Raw genomic sequence first — 20427 nt, forward strand, 5'->3', positions numbered from 1 at the left:
TAGAAAACTGTTCAAAAAAGTGAATCTTTTGAGTTCATTAATAAAAAATTTCGCAGATCATTGCAGCGAAACTAAACTTCGAGATATTTAAGCAGAAACAATTCTGAATTAGATTCTTCTGCGTTTTTAAAATGAAATTGTTTGATAATCCTTCATGTTTCATATAGTATATATGATGTAAGCCAAGTAGGCTTAAAAAGACGACGCGACACTATTTAGTGACCAACAAGACTCGTATGAGGAGAACCTCCAATTGAGAAAAGATTAGTTGGGCGACTTCAACAGGAGATATGATAAAATATCTCGATGATTGGATGTAGGTAGCCAGAGTTAAGAAAATATGAAGTCGACTAAGACAAACTAAGGCTCGTAACACAAAAGTGCTAGGTAGGAAAGCGATGTTGTAGTTTGAGATACACGAAATCTACAAGTCTTTTTTTGATAAAATCACATCATCCTCAAAGTAATCTCTACCTACTTTAATGTACTTTTATAACCAAAGCAGCTTCCAAAACTTCCCAAAATGAATAGCTGCACCGATCATGTGAGTGTTTATTCAGGTTAAAAGACCAAATCACGCAAATAAGATGGATTTTCAATGACTGGCTGTTGTGCTCTGGGTGATTATCGGGATGCAACATTAACTCGCAAATATTGACTGATTCAAGAGCTGCAGATCAAAATCTGTAGTGCACCAGCTTACTGTAACTGTACGTTAATATTTTAGCTTAATTCCTTATTTCCTTTTTCGCCATTGTTAGTGTTGGCAAATGTTCGTGCTTCCGCACTTCGCTCTCCTGAATAATCGAAATGTATTTAAAAATCCAGTGTAACCAGGTCTAGTTTCTAGTGTTGATTGATTAATATTGAAACCACTCTTTGACTTTTTAAGTAAAAACAGCTTGAAGTTATATACTGATGGACAATATTAAAACAATAATTTACAGTGAGATAGATATTCATCCTAAAGGATCAGATATTAATTTCTGAAAGAAATTTCTGCTATCATTATTATCCAATAATGGTTTTAATACTCAAATATATTTAAATCCAACTTTATGAACTTGTTATAATGAAAATGAATGTTAAGATTAGATATTAGTGAAAAGTGTATTACAAATTACTTACCTTCCGTATTGGGCCGCCAGTTCCAGTGCAGTCTCGCCTCGACAGTTCCTAATTCCCGGATCGCACGCGTGTTCAAGCAAAAGGCTAACGACTTGAGTGTGACCGTATTGAGCAGCACAGTGTAGGGCAGTTTCGTCATTTTTATTCTGAAAATAAAATTATACGAATAGAGTTATGTACGCGAATGTTCCCAGAAGTACCTGGCCTGTTTCAAGTATGAGGACACCACGTTGTTTAGTATTGGTTTGGCAGCCATCAATAGTGAACAGTTTCATCTTTATGTGACACAATACTTTTATTTGAAAGGCATTAGCCCAACCAATATAAAAACTGAACTAGATTCTACTCTGGATGAGACTGCTCCTTCATTATCAATAGTAATTTATTGGGTGGCAGAGTTTAAATTAGCGAAGAAGAGCATCGCAGTGGTCGACCCCAAACGAGCTGACGTCTCCATAGAAGTTGAAGAGAATCCACAAAGCGGTACTGGATGATCGTCCACTGAAAGTGCGTGAGCTAGCAGACATAGTAGATATTTCAAAAAATGCGGTACATCACATATTAACTAGAATGTTGGACATAAGAAAGCTCACAATGGAACCAAAACAGCGTCGTGAAGATATTTAGCAATGTTTCACAGAAATAAAGCAGTTTCATAATCTTGGATGAAACGTGGGTCCATCACTTCAGACCAGAAATAAAAGAACAATCTAAGCAATGGGAGAATCGGCTCTAAAGAAGGCAGAAACTGTTCCATCTGCAGGCAAAGTCATGAGGTCGGTTTTTTTGTATGAGCGTAGAATAATATTAATTGACTATCTTGAAAAAGAAAAAACGAACTTTTATATACCGCTTTTTGCTAAGAAGAAGGCGTTGTTTCATCAAAACAAAGCACCAACTCACACATCCGTTATTGCAATGGCCAAAATTAATGAATTAAAGTTTAAATTGCTACCCCATGCACCATATTCGTCATATTTAGCCTCTTCGTATTATCTTGGCTCGGTGGTCAAAGATTTTCCAACAATGAAGAGTTGTTGTCGACAGTTAATGGCTGTTTTGAGGGTATCGAACATCGCTGGAAAAAGTTTATGGAGCTATCCTCAGATGTGGTAAGTTTTTATTTCGAGAATGGACGATTATTGCAAAAATGATTGAGAAAAATTTAAGGTAACAAACACCCTAAATATTTTATATGTTTATATGACCAACTTGTTTACTAATAATTATTCTATCTTAAAATGGATTTCAATTTACCGGCAAATACCCAAGAGAGAAAACATTTAATCCTCTAAATAGTTTCAACAAAACAAATTTATATTTACATGTATTAAAATGAGATAAAAACAAAGTGAAGTTTTTTTTATTATTTATTATACTTCGAACTTCAGAAATATTTTTTTCTATAAATTCTAATAGAAACGAAAGAATTGTTTTTAGAGATGCAAAAGGAAAACTTGATGGGATCTTTCCAATTTCACGTCCGTAGTCGCTGAAGTGCAACTAAAACGAAACCCGTGCGACGTGCCACATACACTGCTACTACGAAAACGGATTTTTAAAGACCAGAAGGTCCTGTCGACGACAGACAACTTGTCTCTTTAAATTTTGGAATAGGATCGAAATTTATTTTTTCTTTCGACGTGTTTAAGTTTGATTTTTCGTTTAAAACAAAATTATGCTTAATAATTTTGAAAAGTGAATCGATTTTGAGAAATCGACATCGTAATGTCCGACAAGGCAAATGTATCTAAGATTCTTAGAACCTAGAAGCATTAATAAACGATCAGGTTCGTACCAAAAGGAGATTACCGTGTCTACAATAAATCAACACTTGACTGATGTTCGAATTAAACAACGACTCACAATGTCTGGTAAGATAAATGTACGGAATATTCTTGGGAGTATCGGTTTCGTGAAGAAATTGGTCAATTTTAGTGTGATACGACCGCTTTATTGTTCTACGGAAATTCACAATGGCCGTGCTGTGAATCGAGTGTATGTTGATTGGACAATAGAAGAATAAGGGTCGTGTACTGTTGGATGGATGTAGAAAAGTATATCAAATTTTGAAAGAACTGTTTTCGTGGTTTTGTATTGAGGAACTATCGAATTCTGTAACAGGTTTATCGGCTGCTTGAAGCGTTTTATGAATAAAATCAGCTCTTCACTTCATTTTTGAGCATTAGTGCACAACTGCTAGGACAATACTTAACACCAATTTTATAGGGAAGGGATTCTCGTTTATGGAAAATATTAGGTTTTCCCCACCTAAACGAGGTAGCAATTTCTGTTATAAAGTACCCACCAAGAAGTCCTAACCTAAAGTCCATAGAACATCTATGGAATGAGTTTAAAAGAATAGTCAAAGACCCCAAAATCTCTTCAAGAAATGGAGGTGGCTTCTAAATAGGCTAGTTCTCAGGTATTTATCAAAAAATTAACAGGACGATGAAGACTGAAATAAGGGCATGTGATTTTTCATAGTAAATATATAATATATAATGAACAGGGTTAAAAATTTACATTTAATTTGATATCCAGGCAATACTTTCGGTTCTATTACGAAGCGACAGTCAAATTTATCATAAACACCACCTACATGTTTACAATTTTCACAAATATAAGACTGATAACAATAAAAAAGGAGGAACTTGAACTTGTATCACGACAACACGTTTATTTGTCCCTGGGATTAAAATCACATTTAAATCGAGTTGTTCCTTATTTGGTAAGTACCATCAATTATTTTAATTTTTGTTGGTTCTCGATGACAGAACAAATATCGATACCAAAACAATTTCAAATAATTACCGAATCCATTGGACCATTTGATTTACCTACCCTTATTTAGTAGCTTATTACATTGTCTCCGAAGCACTTCATTACCAATAACGACAAAGAGCGAACGTCGAGGGTGGTACATGAAGAAATGAGAGACAGAAACGGCTCGAGGGGTTAAATCATTTCCAAATAAATATAAAAACAGTTGTGTCTCAGCAAGGTTGTGTGCTTTGTTGTGGAGAACGTAAGCATGTTATTTTTACTTTCCAGCGGAAGCTTGTAATTATAAGATGTATGGAAAAATATTGATGCAACAATCCAACAAAAAGAAATTACAAAAATTTGCGGCTCAAGCTGTCACTTCGAAGACATTCAGTCTCGAAAAACTAGACGAGCTAAATGAAATTTAGTTCGAATGGTTTAGTGCTAAAAGATACGAAGGAAAGCCGGTGACTAGGCCCATGATTATGAAAAAGGTAAACAGTTCGTTTCGATCGTACAAATAGAAGGAAAAGTGTTTTTTTTTCTAATGGTTGGTTGCACCCATCTAAAAATCAATACCAAACATGTATTATGGATAGAAAGAAGCAATCTACCCACCCAAATGCCGTGAAAATGTAAAAAACCAAACACAAAAGTGTTCGGGAAAGACGTGTCTTTATAGTTGATTCCACAAGCTTGCACTTCTCCAAACAAAATTGTCTCGATCAATTGACGTTCTGGGCGTCTACAGACGAACTCGGGCTTCATGCGCTACGTCGAGTGAGTCTTGCAAATACTGCTCCAGGCGGGATTATATTGGACAGTTCGGAAGGGCATCTGCCATGGCAATATCGGTAAAGCAGAGTTAGATCAGCCACCTTTTTTCTATGCTCTAAGTTTCTAGTCAACTTTGGATCGCCTATAAGTCAAATTGCTCTCTCGTATATTGATTCGAGTATCCTAAAGGTATGGTTGAGAGTCGATTTCCAAATTTCCGAGAGATTCTCCAAAGATGAAAGAATATGGGCCTTGTTGAAGATCAGAAGCTGTGGCGAAGTGTATATAGCTTTTTGGTCTTAAAAAGAGCTCCAAGTTTTCATGAAGCTGCCTTGGATAATCTAGTTAAACAGCATGCTTGATAAAACTGGCCTACTTTGGTGTTGTTTCCCAAATTCAACTTTGGCAACTGATGATGAGAAAGGTAACAAAGGCTTCAGAAAAGTCATACACCGAAACTCAATCTATTATCCCCCAAAAATACCGGATTAACGAAGTGTTTACGGTACATAATAGGATACCATGTACCCAGATGATAATGGTATTCCTTACTTGTGAGATTTGTCAGTGGTTCTTCTAAATAATTTCCTATTCTATGATTATGTACCTTGACAGATATCGATTTAAAAAGTATCGTCGTATTTTGTTCTATATTTATTGTTTGTTTTTCTAAATTTTCTTTTCTTTTAAACCGCCCCTGAAAATATATTTGTACGAATGCAGAAAGGAATGACACGATGGTACATCGTCTATGGATTCAGTCAAAAGCCAAAAAGGCCGAATATGGAGTGAAGTGGCCATCGTGAAAGGGTCCAATAGACCATTATCAGAGCCAACGGTGATTAATCTACACAAATAGGCCCTTATACTCACTGCCAATCACTTCTATTGCTTGTTTGATTTTAACCCGTAATTCACTTGATTTGTCGTCTGTAGAGAGGATAATCAAACTAGGTATTTGTCAGGTTTTGATCTCGAATAATGTATTTACTTTGAAAATTGGAATAATTCGGTTTTAGAGAATAGATTTTCAATACAATCATTTGTTATAGTTTTACACAACAGTGGAATGATTAACAAATAACGTAACTGTGGCGGAATCAGCGTCACAAATTAGTCTTTGAGTAAAATAGATAATGGTTGCTTCATTAACGATCGGTGTACAGGGCGTTTCCGTAAAAACTTTATAAGATTGTGATTAACATTGAATAAAAAATATGTTTTTAGTTTATCTGTCGTGTTTAATTGTTTCCAATTTTCTCAGTTGGATAATAAATACATATGAATTGACACTTTTTTCATCAGAATCGAATTTTATACTTTTTACCGAGAAATTGTGGTATTAGCACTCGTTTTAATTTCGATAGCTATCCTACAGGTCCAAAAGAATATTTATAAATGTGTTTAATAGAAAGAAAATCACAAAAAATAGTTTTTATGACTGTGTTTTAATGTTTTGATATTAAAAATAAGTGCTATGTACTTTCCAAACAGAGTGCTGTTTATCAAAATTCATTTTCGATGTGGAAAATCATGTTTTATGATGAGGGTACGAGAATGATAGTTCTGAAGACGGTGGCGGATAGGATTAGATCTAAAAGGACACTTATGTCTCTATTTATTTGGCTTTGGAGTATTTTCAGCATTATTAAATCATAAATTTTTGCGTCATCCTCTTCCTCTAAATAGTGAATAAGGACTGAGCTATAGCTGCAACGTGGCTTTTTGTACCTCATCCTCTTCTTCATCGCTCTTCTCCACATTTGAACCTGACACTTCCTTTACAATTTGTTTATCAGCTAGATGTTAGAAGCCCGATTATGAGTGTCACTGATATTATCTCCATTGTCATTTTCATCACCAGCAACCGATTTCACCAAACTCGTTAAATCATAAACAGAAACTTCTTTCTCTTTCTTTTTAGATTCTACCAAAGATTTCTCCACACTTGACAAAATCTTCTACTAAGACTAATACTTATTTCTGAACTGACTTCCAGGCACTGTTTACGCTTCTCTAACTTCCCCATACCTTGCTTGTAGAAGGATTTGTCTTTTGCCTCAAAATAGGCTTTAGATTCATTGTTGGTATCGACTTGTGAATCGGTGCATTGTCTTGGTGAAACAGTGGGTTTTTCTCCGATATAAGAGGTTGTTTTTCCTTAATTGCGTTCAAACGATCCAACAACTACATGTAGTATTCGTTGTTTTGTGTCTCTCCCTTTTGGAGATAGTCGATTAACAATATTCCATGCGCATTCCAAAGTACTGAAGCCATAACCTTTTCAGCTGACTGTTGCGCCTTTGGACGCTTCGGACGTGGTTCATCGGCTGTAGTCCACTCACATGATAATAGTTTCGATTCCGGAGTAAAGTGATGGATCCATGTTTCATCCATTATCACATATCGACTCAAACCCTGCTATGAACCATCAACACGTTGTTGTTTTTGATCGACTGTTAGTAAACGCGACACCCACTTTGAAAAAAGCTTTCTCATGGTCAAATGTTCATGGATAATTATAAACACATTGCCTTCTAATATCTTTACGGCCTCAACTATCTCACGCAAATTCAATTTACGATTAGATATAACCAATTTTCGATTTTATCGGGAGTAACCACCTCAATTGGATGAACAGAACGCTCACCATCATCGGTGTCTGTACGACCACGTTTAAATTCAGCAAACCAATAACAAATGGTACTTTTCGATGAAACAGAGTCCGGATAACACTTTCGAAGCCATTGCTGAGCTTGTACAATATTTTTTTATCAGGAAGCAATAATAAATTACCACAGGAAATTGTACTGAATTCAATCAAATTTTACACACAGTCTTTTGACAATGGCAGAGCCATCTATTTGTTAGTAACATGACTCACTGATTTATCTTTTATGTTTTTTGCTGAAAGGCTCCGACGACTGATCGAAACAAAAATTGTAATAAGGGGAAGAGGTGAGGGAATTCCGTTATAGAAGTGAATAAATTATTAAGGTAATTGTAGGTCTAGAATTTCAAACGAATTGATTAAAAAGAAAAATGTTCGATTATTTTGTTTTTTATTATTATTGAACAAAAAAAAATAAGAATTTAACTCGCGGATGATCGGCCGTTTACTGTATTCGAACGATATTTATTAATAATTATTTTAGTTACGTTCAGTTTTTTGTATGTTATGTAATTATAAAAATAAAACTTACCGTTAAGTTGACATTGCACATGGATGGACCCGATAATAACAACCGGACAATATCAACATTGCCAGACCAAGCAGCCAGATGGAGAGGCGAGGACCCTTTGCTATCAACAATATTAGTTGAAGCATCGTGTTCGAGGAGCAATTTCACTATTTCTCTGCAACAAAAAGATAACCTAATACTCTCACGTAGGGCTTTTTAACAGATGCAATAGCGACAATAAAAACTCTTCATTAACTAATGTTCACATATTCATTTGAAAAAGGCATCTACTATTTCTAGGATTCTGGTAACTTCTTCAAATTGGTTTGTCCAGGTATTTCTTGGTCTGCCTCTTGACCACAGAGGTATGGATTGTGTCATCCTCCTCACCACCTATATTTTATGCTCCCAGTTCTCCTTACAATTCTTGATTTTTCTTCAATCTTCATTCTCCACCTCCTGTAATATTTGGTGCGAGCATAGTTCTCAGTAATTTTTTCTCGATTGTCTTTAGATTATCATCATTATGTCGTTCAATCTCCTCGATTATGGCTAGCGCTTTATGCGTCTACGAATCCCTTTATTGGGGTGGATTACTCCACTTATTCTTTTTGTTATAGTTTGTTGGTCCCAGCTTAGTTTGTCAGCTTTCTACACTCTTTTCTGTTTCTGCATTTTGCTTTCCATTCTACTATTTCTAGGATTCTGGTATCTTCTTCAAATTGGTTTGTCCAGGTATTTCTTGGTCTGCCTCTTGACCACAGAGGTATGGATTGTGTCATCCTCCTCACCACCTATATTTTATGCTCCCTGTTCTCCTTACAATTCTTGAATTTTCTTCAATCTTCGTTCTCCACCTCCTGTAATATTTGGTCCGAGCATAGTTCTCAGTAATTTTTTCTCGATTGTCTTTAGATTATCATCATTATGTCGTTCAATCTCCTCGATTATGGCTAGCGCTTTATGCGTCTACGAATCCCTTTATTGGGGTGGATTACTCCACTTATTCTTTTTGTTATAGTTTGTTGGTCCCAGCTTAGTTTGTCAGCTTTCTACACTCTTTTCTGTTTCTGCATTTTGCTTTCCATTCTACTATTTCTAGGATTCTGGTATCTTCTTCAAATTGGTTTGTCCAGGTATTTCTTGGTCTGCCTCTTGACCACAGAGGTATGGATTGTGTCATCCTCCTCACCACCTATATTTTATGCTCCCAGTTCTCCTTACAATTCTTGATTTTTCTTCAATCTTCATTCAACACCTCTTGTAATATTTGGTGCGAGCATAGTTCTCAGTAATTTTTTCTCGATTGTCTTTAGATTATCATCATTATGTCGTTCAATCTCCTCGATTATGGCTAGCGCTTTATGCGTCTACGAATCCCTTTATTGGGGTGGATTACTCCACTTATTCTTTTTGTTATAGTTTGTTGGTCCCAGCTTAGTTTGTCAGCTTTCTACACTCTTTTCTGTTTCTGCATTTTGCTTTCCATTCTACTATTTCTAGGATTCTGGTATCTTCTTCAAATTGGTTTGTCCAGGTATTTCTTGGTCTGCCTCTTGACCACAGAGGTATGGATTGTGTCATCCTCCTCACCACCTATATTTTATGCTCCCAGTTCTCCTTACAATTCTTGATTTTTCTTCAATCTTCATTCTCCACCTCCTGTAATATTTGGTGCGAGCATAGTTCTCAGTAATTTTTTCTCGATTGTCTTTAGATTATCATCATTATGTCGTTCAATCTCCTCGATTATGGCTAGCGCTTTATGCGCCTACGAATCCCTTTATTGGGGTGGATTACTCCACTTATTCTTTTTATTATAGTTTTGTGTTTAGCCCAGCTTAGTTTGTCAGATTTCTCCACTCTTTTCTGTTTCTGCATTTTTCTTTCCAGCCTACTATTCCCATGATTCTGGTATCTTCTTCAATTTGGTTTCTCCATTTTTTTTCTAGGTCTGTCACTGCTTCTTGGCCATAGAGGTATCCATTGTGTTATCCTCCTCATCATTTCTATAGGTTTTCTTCTCATGATGTGTCCCTCCCAATTTAGTATTTGTGCTTTTATCTACCTCATTGTATTTTCTGCTCCCAGTTCCTCGTTCTCTACTCATATAATATTTGGTCCGAGTATAGTTCTCAGTACTTTTCTGTCGAATATATTCATTTATCTTCTTCTTCCTTTTTATTTATGATCATTGTTTCCATGACGTACGCAATCACTGGTATTAATGCTTTATTTTTTTCTTTCAGTTTCAAATACATATTTCTGTGTCCCTCACTGCTCTGTCTTGATATCTTCATATATTTGGTTATTTCTTGATTTATTTCTAGACCGACTTCTCCTACTTCTGTTTTCGTATTTTTTTATATTTTTTGTATCAAAATCTATCAATTTTTTGTTTAACGTATTCTCCACAGCTATATGATTTATTATATATAATTATAACAATTATGATAATAACTTTATTTATAAGTATAATGGTTACAGCTTTATTGACATGAAATAATTGAATGTGGAAGAGCAAACTTACTTATGTCCGTTTAGAGCAGCATGATGTAGAGCGGAGTAGCCACTACTATCTTGGACATTTGCTCCTGGACCTCTCCGGAGACTGAAACAATTAAATTTAATGTAATTTATAAATTACATAGTATAATTTTGAAATGCTTAACATAAACTTTCAAAAAGTATTACTCTCTAGTAGTACCGAGTACCAGCATTCGGGCTCCCTTGGACCTTCTGAAGATACCATTTCAAATAATTGGGGAAAATCTGTAAAAATTGTCGAATACAGGTGTGTAAATAACTCCTTGTCCCGCCAAAAGGTGATCGTTTCATTGAATACATTGTTTTATCTGAACAACTCGAACTTGGAAAATGAGTGGTTAAATCAAAGACAGTTACTAGGAGCAATCGCAAAGAGAGGTCGAGCTATCAATACCGAGGTATACAGTGGACTGATGATGCAAATATACGAGGTTTTTATGCAAAAATATCTAGGTTCTCTTACAACTAAACCACATGCTACTAGTGAACTCCTACCAAATCGAGCATTTAGTCCAGACCTGGCACTGTCGGATTACTATTCATTCTTGACTGAGTAATCCCAAAAAATAGTTTTATATAGGTCTCAAAGAGCTTGCTGAACCGATATTGACGACAGTTTTTTAATGAAAATTGAAATTACTGATTTCGATAATAACTAAATGGATTCAGAAGAATCAGCAAATATTGCTTGTATATCGCTGCTGACAGACAAATCAAAGAAGAGATATGAAGCACAGCGTTTATATTTCAAAAAATGATGCTACTCCAGTTTTAGAAACCGTGCTTTTGGTGTAAATTCACGAAAAATCTGATATATTGAAGTCTTTATTAAGTTTATGGTGTAATTATTTCATGCTAAAGGCCACTCATTTCATAGAAGATAATAGATATCCAAAATTTGAGCATAAATGAAAATAATATTCATAATAATCGTACTATTAATATAATGTATACAGGATGTTTCCAAGCGATAAAATGCAGGAGATGATTGTTCGTATAAAATTAAGATTGGTCTTTCCTATAACAAAATTACCTCAGTCCACCCCTTTCCGAAATATCACCCTTAGAACGTGGTGACTAAAATTGAGTTTAATTTTTTTTCTAAAATTTCAGTAATGCTACAAACTTCAGTAATTTTCGTGCACTTCCAAAGGACTAACCAAGGGTATTCTTTCAATATTCCTGTTATACTATAAGGGGATGAAACAAGCAGCCCTTACTTCATTTCATTGGTGTTTGAGAAAAAAATTAAAGAAGACTAATAATTTTTACACAAAATGAGGATTTACATTTAAAACTTTATTTTACATAACTTTTAATATGAAATAAAGTAAGGGTTGGTATGTTCACCCCTTTATAATGTAAAAGGAATATTGAAAACATACCCGTAGTTACATCTTTGCGAGTGAACGAAAATAACAGAATTCCAAGCTAATAGTATTACTGAAATTTCAGAAAAAAAAATAAAAATCCTCTAATAGGCACCACCTTTTAAGGGTTATATCTCGGATTTGTTATGGGAGAGACTAATTTTAATTTCATACGAGCAACCACCTCCTAAATTTTGTCGCATGAAATTAAAAATGTAAGATATTTCATACTAGTTGAAACTACTCATAATATTATGTGAATGTTAGGGCATAAAATGACTTAAAACCTATTGTCAAGGTCAAATGATACCTTTTTCGTAATTAGTTTCTTTTTATACTATAAGCCCAACAACCATTAAATATTTCGTGATGGTAAGTTAACCCTAACAACACTTTGTTTGCAATTAGTTGTAAGACTTATAGCGTAAGTGCAATATTTTTTTCTTTCTGTATTCAAAGCTAACTTTTTTCTATAATCTGTGGAAATTCCTGCGTTCTCTGTCATAATTTTTTCATTTTATTTCAAGTTGATTGTGCTTTCATTGCGCTTGAAAGCTCTCACTCGACATGTGAGACCAGTTAACAATCAAATACTTCAATTGGTTAATGAAAGTTTGACTCCCATGGCCTCAACATTTTCCAATTAATCACAATTTTCCACTCGCTCTATACAAATTCAAAGTTCAACGTCAGATATTATACAGGTACGATACAAATTAAACTATAATTGGTTCTGTGACACTTACTCGTCAATTAGAAGTTATGAAGCCACTTGAAAAAGCAATAACGTTACCGTGACTCTTATAACAAAAGGGTGTGAACTATTTTCCGTTTAATACCTTCATACAAACACTTGACAATGATTAATCCGAAAATCTCATATTGGAGTTTTGGGAGTTTTCTCCCTATTTGGTTTCACAATCACATCTTCATTGTTATTGTTCAAAATGGGATTTGTTTTTATTTCAGAATCCTTCCTTAATTTGATCATTATCTGTAGACAGATTTTGGAGCTAAAAATATATTTCAAGATGCTTCAAAAGACGTAACACGAATGATATTTATCAATACTGAAGAAAAATCACCAGAAGCAAGATTTTAGCTTACGACATACACAAATAGCCTTCTAGGTCCAGAGTTCCGATAAACTCCACGTTTCTACGATAGCTTACAAGGTTAAATCTTCGTTCCTACCGATTCGTTACCTGAGACTAGCAATGACAAGATATTCTAAATATAGGCGAACTAAAGTTTGATTTTTTTTTCTGGACTGATTAAGGTATGATTCTTGGTTCTGGAACAACCAAAGGGACTAAATTCGTTGATAAAAAAATGAGGACGTGCATAATATCTTCAATGTTTTGGAAATATTAAGTGTTTTCTGATTTACTACAAAAATCGACTTTAATGAAAAGAAAATTTTTCCTCCGTAGCCTGGTGGCTATTGTACAAGGCTCATATGCGAAAGGTCCCAGGTTCAAGTCGCACTCATCCCAATGTTTATTACAAAATGCACCTTTAATAGTAGTATTGTTACTAATTGAATTTGTTGTTTTTCAATATGTTCTAATCTTAAAAAAAATGTTCAAAATATAGTATTTCGATAAAATTATCGTTAGTAGAAAAAATATTGTACGCAAGTCATGTGTAAAGGTCTTTTTTAGACTTATGAGAGTGTCGCATTTTCCTGCGGCTCATGAAATATTCGTCGAAAAACGGTACTTAACTTAACTATTATTTCACTCGTTACTTTACACTTATTTATTTCCTATTTATCCATTGATATAGAGAAAGTTCGCAAAAACCATTCCAGGGTTTTTGTTTACTGGTACGAATATGAAAAAAACTTATAGCCTTATAGCCTGTTGTCTGATACCCACTCTGGAGCTTCTGGAAGGCGAGGTTTGACAGGAAAACGTATTTTTGTGCAAAAATCATGGAAATGTTATATTACAATTAGAAGATGTTTTGTTTTCTGAAAAAAGCCCATTTACAAATCACGGTCATGTTAATCGTTAAAACTGCTTTAATGAAAATCCTTACTGGATGAGAAAATATCAAACGCAATATCCTGAAAAACTTATATTGGAAATCCTATCGTAGATTTCTTTTCAATTGATGGCAACTTTAATTGAGAAATTAGTACGTATATAATAGAGTTTCAGCAAGATGAAGCTCCGTCTCATTAGCAAACCAAAGTACGGTGGTACCTGAATCAAATTTTTGCAAAATTGGTGGATAGGAAAGCGTGAATCGATAGAATGACCAGCACGATCTCATGATCTGACGCCATAAGATTTTGTTAAACAAAAGTGAACCCCTCAACTTGGGCTCAAAAAGGCGAATCATGGTTGCGATTAGATCAGTCACGCCTTAGATATTGAATAACGTAAGAATATATTTATATTAATATGTTGCCAAGACGTTTAATCAGTGCCCAATAATCAGAATTATTGGGTTTTTATACATAGCGAATTTGTAAAATAAAGTATTTCTTTTTTAATGTTAATTTTTTTGAAAAATAAATAAATAAAGTTAGAATTGACCACTGTCACAGGTCAGACCTTATACATTTTTTTAAATGCGACTTTAAAAATTCATATCGTTTTATTCAACATGCCCTCATTTATTTATTAACGAATTTATTCCATTTGGCTATTTCCTACTTTAAATATCAACTCTACAGGCTTATCTGGCCTGTATTTTTCTGTTTTTTTTTTTGTCTTATGTTGATAATCCTTCACTACTACTGTGTTTAAATCTCTTCTAACCTCCACCAACTCTTCTTACATACTTTCTCCATCTTTTATTGCTCGTTTGAACCATCTATCTTCTGTCATTCTAACATTTTCTTGGAGGTGTGTCATGATGACATGAAAACCTCCTTAGTACCCTCCTACTTTTTTTGTCATTCTTGTCTAATCTGTTTTCAATGATTTTTTAGAGAACTTCGTGGTTATTGCATTCTTCCTTGGGACTTTTTGGTGGGTTACTCTAGTTTTCAAGGATCTTTTCTTCTAGCATTGCTTGCGTCAATAACAGGCATAATGTTCCAGTTAATCGCTCGCCTCCATACTTTATAATTTCTACTGGAATATTGTGGCCTCCTGGGCTTTTATTATTCTTTATAGATATTAAACATTCCGTCACCTCTTGTTTTAGGAGCGTTATGGCTAGATCTTTGACCAAAATGCGTTACCAATCTGTTTCCGAAGGACCTAGTAAAATTTTTTTGGTTCAGATTGACCAACAAAATCATTGTGTCCATTTTTACCCATTACTTTAAGATTAAGCTCTTGTTTAACGTAGTAGATTGAGTAACAAAATCGACTTTTTAATTACTAATTATCAACAAAGTGTGATATTTGTTTTAGTTTTTTGACTCGGTACTTCCGTTTAGATGTTATGAGAATTGAGTGCTCTGAGCAGCTACCTCACTAACAAAATGAATCTCACATTTATTTACAGTTTTTTTGCCTGTGAAACTATAATTAAGAATAGAATTTACACAAGCAATTTCACTTTCAACAATTCTAACATGATTATATTAAAATAATTGTTAGATTAATTAATCCCATTGTGTTACTAATTACACGCTGAATTTTCAACAATACAAAATCGATTGACGTTCAGAAATAGTCCATTTGTGAGGTCATTTACTTACCCATAAATAAATGAGTATGTCATGCCAATTTTCTAATGAAATAATTATTTTTTTGTGTTTCTTTAGAATGTAAACTCAAGCGTGAAGGCTTGACTCAGATGGTTTTTGACCTTGTACTCCTATTTTATAAGTAGGGGTTATTTTATACGATTACCATTCCATGTAATCTTTTTTAAAGCAAAATTCGTACATCAGAGTCAATTTAATCTGATTTTAAACTTTGGTACCTGCTGTATTATTCACATACGATTGTATGAATATTCAGATGCTGGGAGAGGACATTGATGGTGATAGAAATATTACTAGATAGAGAAGGCAAAATCAGATATCCGATTATGCAGATTTCAAATGTTGTCCAGGATCATTCTAGGTTATAACGGCAACACAGAATCGATTTTTGCGGTTGCAAACTTTAAGAAATCATACAACAAATGCTGGGAATTTATAAAATGTACTAGGAGGAACTTACAACGTTAAAACCAGTGATAAAACCGAAGATAACCGACAATAATACTAAGATTTCTCAAGCAAGATCTCGTTCACTAATTAGTCTTCCACTGCCCAGTTCGAATTTACTTTTTCAACGAGTAATTTGTACGTACGTAAGTCAACATACGTCAATTGGATGCCTATTATAGAATCGGTATTATATTTTGAGGAAAAATGAACTTTTATGGATATATGAATGTAGAAAGGTGTTAGAGTATGTGATTCCCTTTTGCCAACAATAATACCCGACTTAAATCCAATAGAACACACAATAAAGTTATATCAAATCCTCCGGGAAACTTCGAAAATGGGAAAATGAAATATAATTAATTAAATGACTTGATCCACGTGCTTTGTACTTGTGACCTCTGTCACACCTTTTCTAGTTAAAATAGATGTTCGCAACGCTACTAGTGTTGAGTCTTTCGTCCGTATCAACACTGGGATAGACAGCCTTGCGTGTCGAAACCCAATTAAATGGGTCATAATTTTACCTAATTTACTTTTAGAGATAAAACAAATGGAGGTGTTTACTTAGTAATATTGTTTTGGACTTTTATCGGAAAATAAAAGATAGTAATAATAGGGATATATTGAGATTAAATTTGCTTGCACTGAAAGATTTCGCACTTGGATCCTTATCGGTTTGGTACCGTTTTTATTGCATTCAAGTTATCACTCTGAAAAAAAATTCGTTATTTTGGTTTAACAACCAACAAGATTCAGCTGATTAGTTGAAGAATTTCTTCTTTGGTGAATCGTCGCGCCGTGAAGCCACGTTGTTTAGTACTTGTTTGGTAGTCATCAATACTGAACGCATTCAGTGAATTTGTAAACATGGAAAAAATTGGTTATGTGTCACAATATATTTATTTGAAAAGCTTTAGCCCAACTAATATAAAAGCTGAACTGAAAGTGCAGTACATCGCATATTATCTGAAAATTTGGACATGCAATGTTTCACAGAAATAAAATAAAAAAGAATCAAAACAATGGACTGAAAAGGTAGAACCTGCTCCATCTGCAGTCAAGGTCATAGCGTCGGTTTTTTGGGATGCGCGTGGGATAATTTTCATTGACTATCTTGAAAAATGAAAATGCAATGCACCAGCTCATACATCCGTTATTTCTATAGCCAAAATTGATGAATAAAAATTTCAAATTGCTACCTCATGCACCCTACTCGCCAAATTTAGTCCTATCGGATTATTTTCAGTTCCCAGACTTGAAGGGACCATCCTCGCTTATTATATTGAAAACCAAACAGACAAATCATAATTTCTCTTTTATAATCCCATTATTGACATTTTGTTTTCTTAATATTTTATTTTTATAATTTTTAAGTTTTTAAATTATGAGGAAAGATTAATTTGTTGCTTCTAATTTTACTTACGATGTTTTTACATAAAATATCTCACAATTACACAGCACATTAGAAGTTTTCATAAGGAAAACGCAAATTTATTTAACTATGGTATCAAATTCAAGCATATACAGACGATATTGGATATGATAATATAGAAGAACGAATTTTGATCTGAAAAAAATATAACAAGCATAAAATCACACAAGCTGTAGAGCCCAAAGACTGAAAGGAGAGGGAATTAGAAAAAATACAGGCCGAAAAATATGAGAAGTAACATCAGATTTGAGAATACCTGGAAGAACTGACTAGAGAAAAAGAACAGAATCGGATGGAGAGATATAGTAAAGAGAGTGTAGAGAGACAAACAAAACAGAACTCAAATTTGAAATATGTACGATGTACAATATGAACTGAGAAAGACATTTTCCGTTCATTTCTAAGTTTTACCTTTCATATTTTTTTTTTTTATTTTATTCTTTGATTTTTTGGAAACCAAATCGATAAGAAAAGATTTATTTGTTGCTTTTAATTCTCCTTAGGATTAAAACGACAAATTATATTGTATTTTTAAAGAAATGAGCAAAGAATGATACACCCGGTATTAACCTAAAAACATCAGTGAACGAAAATAACCTACATTAAATTTAATTATACGGCCAGTAATGATACCTTTGTGTTCAAAGTAATGTTCAAATATAAATAAACATACGAATGACCAATTTCTAGTTAAAAGAGAAAACACGTTCCAAACTGGAACAAATAATGTCAATAAACTGATTTCTCCGTGCTTTAGATTGAGTGTTATCGTTATCAATTACTGAGAATATTTTTATTGTCAGGTGAGAGTTAATAGAAAAAGTAAACATTTATTTAAGACAGAAATATTTAGTTAAATACTAAGTACTTGATAAAAACTGGAAGATAACTAAAATTGTTAGAAATATTGATAAAAACAATTGGAGAATTAGTTTTTTAATGCTCATTTCAGAGATTTTTTGGTCCTAAACGGTAGGATGTAAAATTCGTAGGATAATATAGTACATATCCTTTCTTTTTTAAGCAGAATTTGATATTAGTAAATATATGAAACACATTTATTTATTATAGAAAATATTTACAAACATTTACAGTTTTTCTAGGTAATTCACATCTCTAGTTACACTAATTCGCCACCACTCCGGAATCTTTCTGATGCCGGTATTGAAGAATTCCTTGGGCAACTCTTCCAAATGCGCACAAAATCCTCTACCTCATCGTCGGTGTTGAATAACCTCCGAGGGCTACTTTCACTGATCCAAACATGTGTTAGTCACAGAGAGATGTTCTGGTATATCCCCCAGTTCTGATATTGAATCGAGCGTTATCTTGAAGAAAAATGATACAGTGATACGCAGCATTTATGGAACGATGTGTGCGCAGGAAGTTAACGTACAGCATTCCCAGAATATAGTACACATCATTTGAGCCGCGTACTTGGTTGCCTTTATTCTTACTGGTGCCCTTTCCTGCTTCTTACTCCTTGGTATCGGGAGTGTTTCGTCTGTAGTGAAGATTCGTGTTAAAAACCGCCTCGTATTGCGTCAGCAACCGACGAAAAACTTTCAACCGCATAAATAAATAAAGTCTTAGTTTTTCTACGAGGCAAATGTTTTCTGATTTGAAACAGGTTCGTTGTAGACGATCATGCGGCTCACTCTAGACGGTTTCGAAGTCATTTTATACGGCTGATATACTCAGGCACCTACTATCCAAGTATTTTTATTGCCCTCCCACACCTTCAAACGAATGATAATACGTTACGCAAAGGCGATTGGTATATGGTCGTAGCACGAGCGTGAAACGTGCGTTCGCGACAAAAACTATACCACGGTGTTAATAAAGAGCCCAACTACCATATAATCAACCCGTGACTTTCAAAACATACAGACGCGCTATCTACAGTGTTTGTTTCGATAATATTTGCACCGCTCTCGTAGTTGCTCTTTAGTGGGGCAAAATTTTTGTCCAGCAACCATTCGAAGCCCAATCCATGATAAATGAGGCCATTTTTCCAATATTTCCTCCATCAGACGCTCCAATATCGATACGTAATAGTTGCTATTTATGGTTTTTTCTTTTCTTGAGATAGGTGATGAATTTAATACGCTTCATCACGTGCAGTCTACTCGGTGTGAAATGATAGATCCACTTTTCATCAATTGTCAAATATCGACTAAAAAAATTCGGGTTTATAATGATTGAGCAGCTCCAAATACTCAGTATCATCAATTCATTGTTGTTTTTGGACGATTATGAACTCAAGCGGCACCCACTTTGAACAGAGCTGTCATTTTTATGTATTTATTTTTTGACAGTAGGTCTAACTCAAAATAATGACTGATTCCAATTTGTCAGAGCTGGTGTAAGCTGCGATAACGAACAGAATATAGTTTTTGATGTGTGCCCCTTGGGTTCCTCATGCATTATCCGTACACATCCAAAAGAATGCAGTCTCACTTTTGATCGCATACTTGATACTACAGATCGGATACGCCTTTGTCCATTAACCACTTTTTGGTTTTTGCAGTACTTCTAAATTAATGTGACCAAAACTTTTCATTAGTATCCATTCTTATAAAACTTGTTTATATTTTCCACGAAAAATGTAAACAATCTATTTTAAACAAGTTAGCGCTTGCACATAAGTTATATTACAAAGGCAATAAATATCCAACGGCATTTAGAACGTGTCTTCTTCTTCTTCTAGCCGTTTTCTATCCTTTGGATATAGGCCTCTCTCATATTTTTCCAGTTTTCCCTGTTCTGTGCCATTTAGAACGTGTGTCGTACGATAAATTTTATAATGTGTGGCTTGTATTACAATTTTGACGATCAGCACCTCGTCGCTCACATCGTTACAAGGACGAAACTTCATAATTTCGTCAACCTAAACAATGTATCATTTATCATTCTTGGAATCCCGATAAAAACAAAAATAAATGTTGATGATGTATTTTGTGGTAGGAAATGGGAGAAATAAAAGAAACAGAATTTAATATTGATAAGAAATCGACCAAGAATTTAAAAATTGTGGTTTATGAGAAATTAGATATTTTTCCTGTTTGTGTCCTACAATTACTATTTTTATTCTTAAAAGAC

The 20427-nt window shown here is 34.2% G+C and overlaps 1 protein-coding gene across 2 annotated transcripts in view; it reads right to left on the reverse strand.

Annotated features, from left to right (window-relative positions):
• LOC130448351 (ankyrin repeat and SAM domain-containing protein 1A-like) overlaps nucleotides 1-20427 on the reverse strand; it is an 88697-nt gene that overhangs the window by 63613 nt on the left and 4657 nt on the right. For both annotated transcript variants that reach the window (XM_056785681.1, XM_056785680.1), the window contains exons 2-4: nucleotides 10384-10464; nucleotides 7875-8028; nucleotides 1129-1274 (exon numbers count right to left, since the gene is read on the reverse strand). In XM_056785681.1, the coding sequence (XP_056641659.1) occupies nucleotides 1129-1274; nucleotides 7875-8028; nucleotides 10384-10464 (381 nt within the window). The remainder of the gene's footprint in view (nucleotides 1-1128; nucleotides 1275-7874; nucleotides 8029-10383; nucleotides 10465-20427) is intronic.

This window comes from Diorhabda sublineata, chromosome 8, assembly GCF_026230105.1.
Source record: "Diorhabda sublineata isolate icDioSubl1.1 chromosome 8, icDioSubl1.1, whole genome shotgun sequence".
Taxonomy (NCBI): domain Eukaryota; kingdom Metazoa; phylum Arthropoda; class Insecta; order Coleoptera; family Chrysomelidae; genus Diorhabda; species Diorhabda sublineata.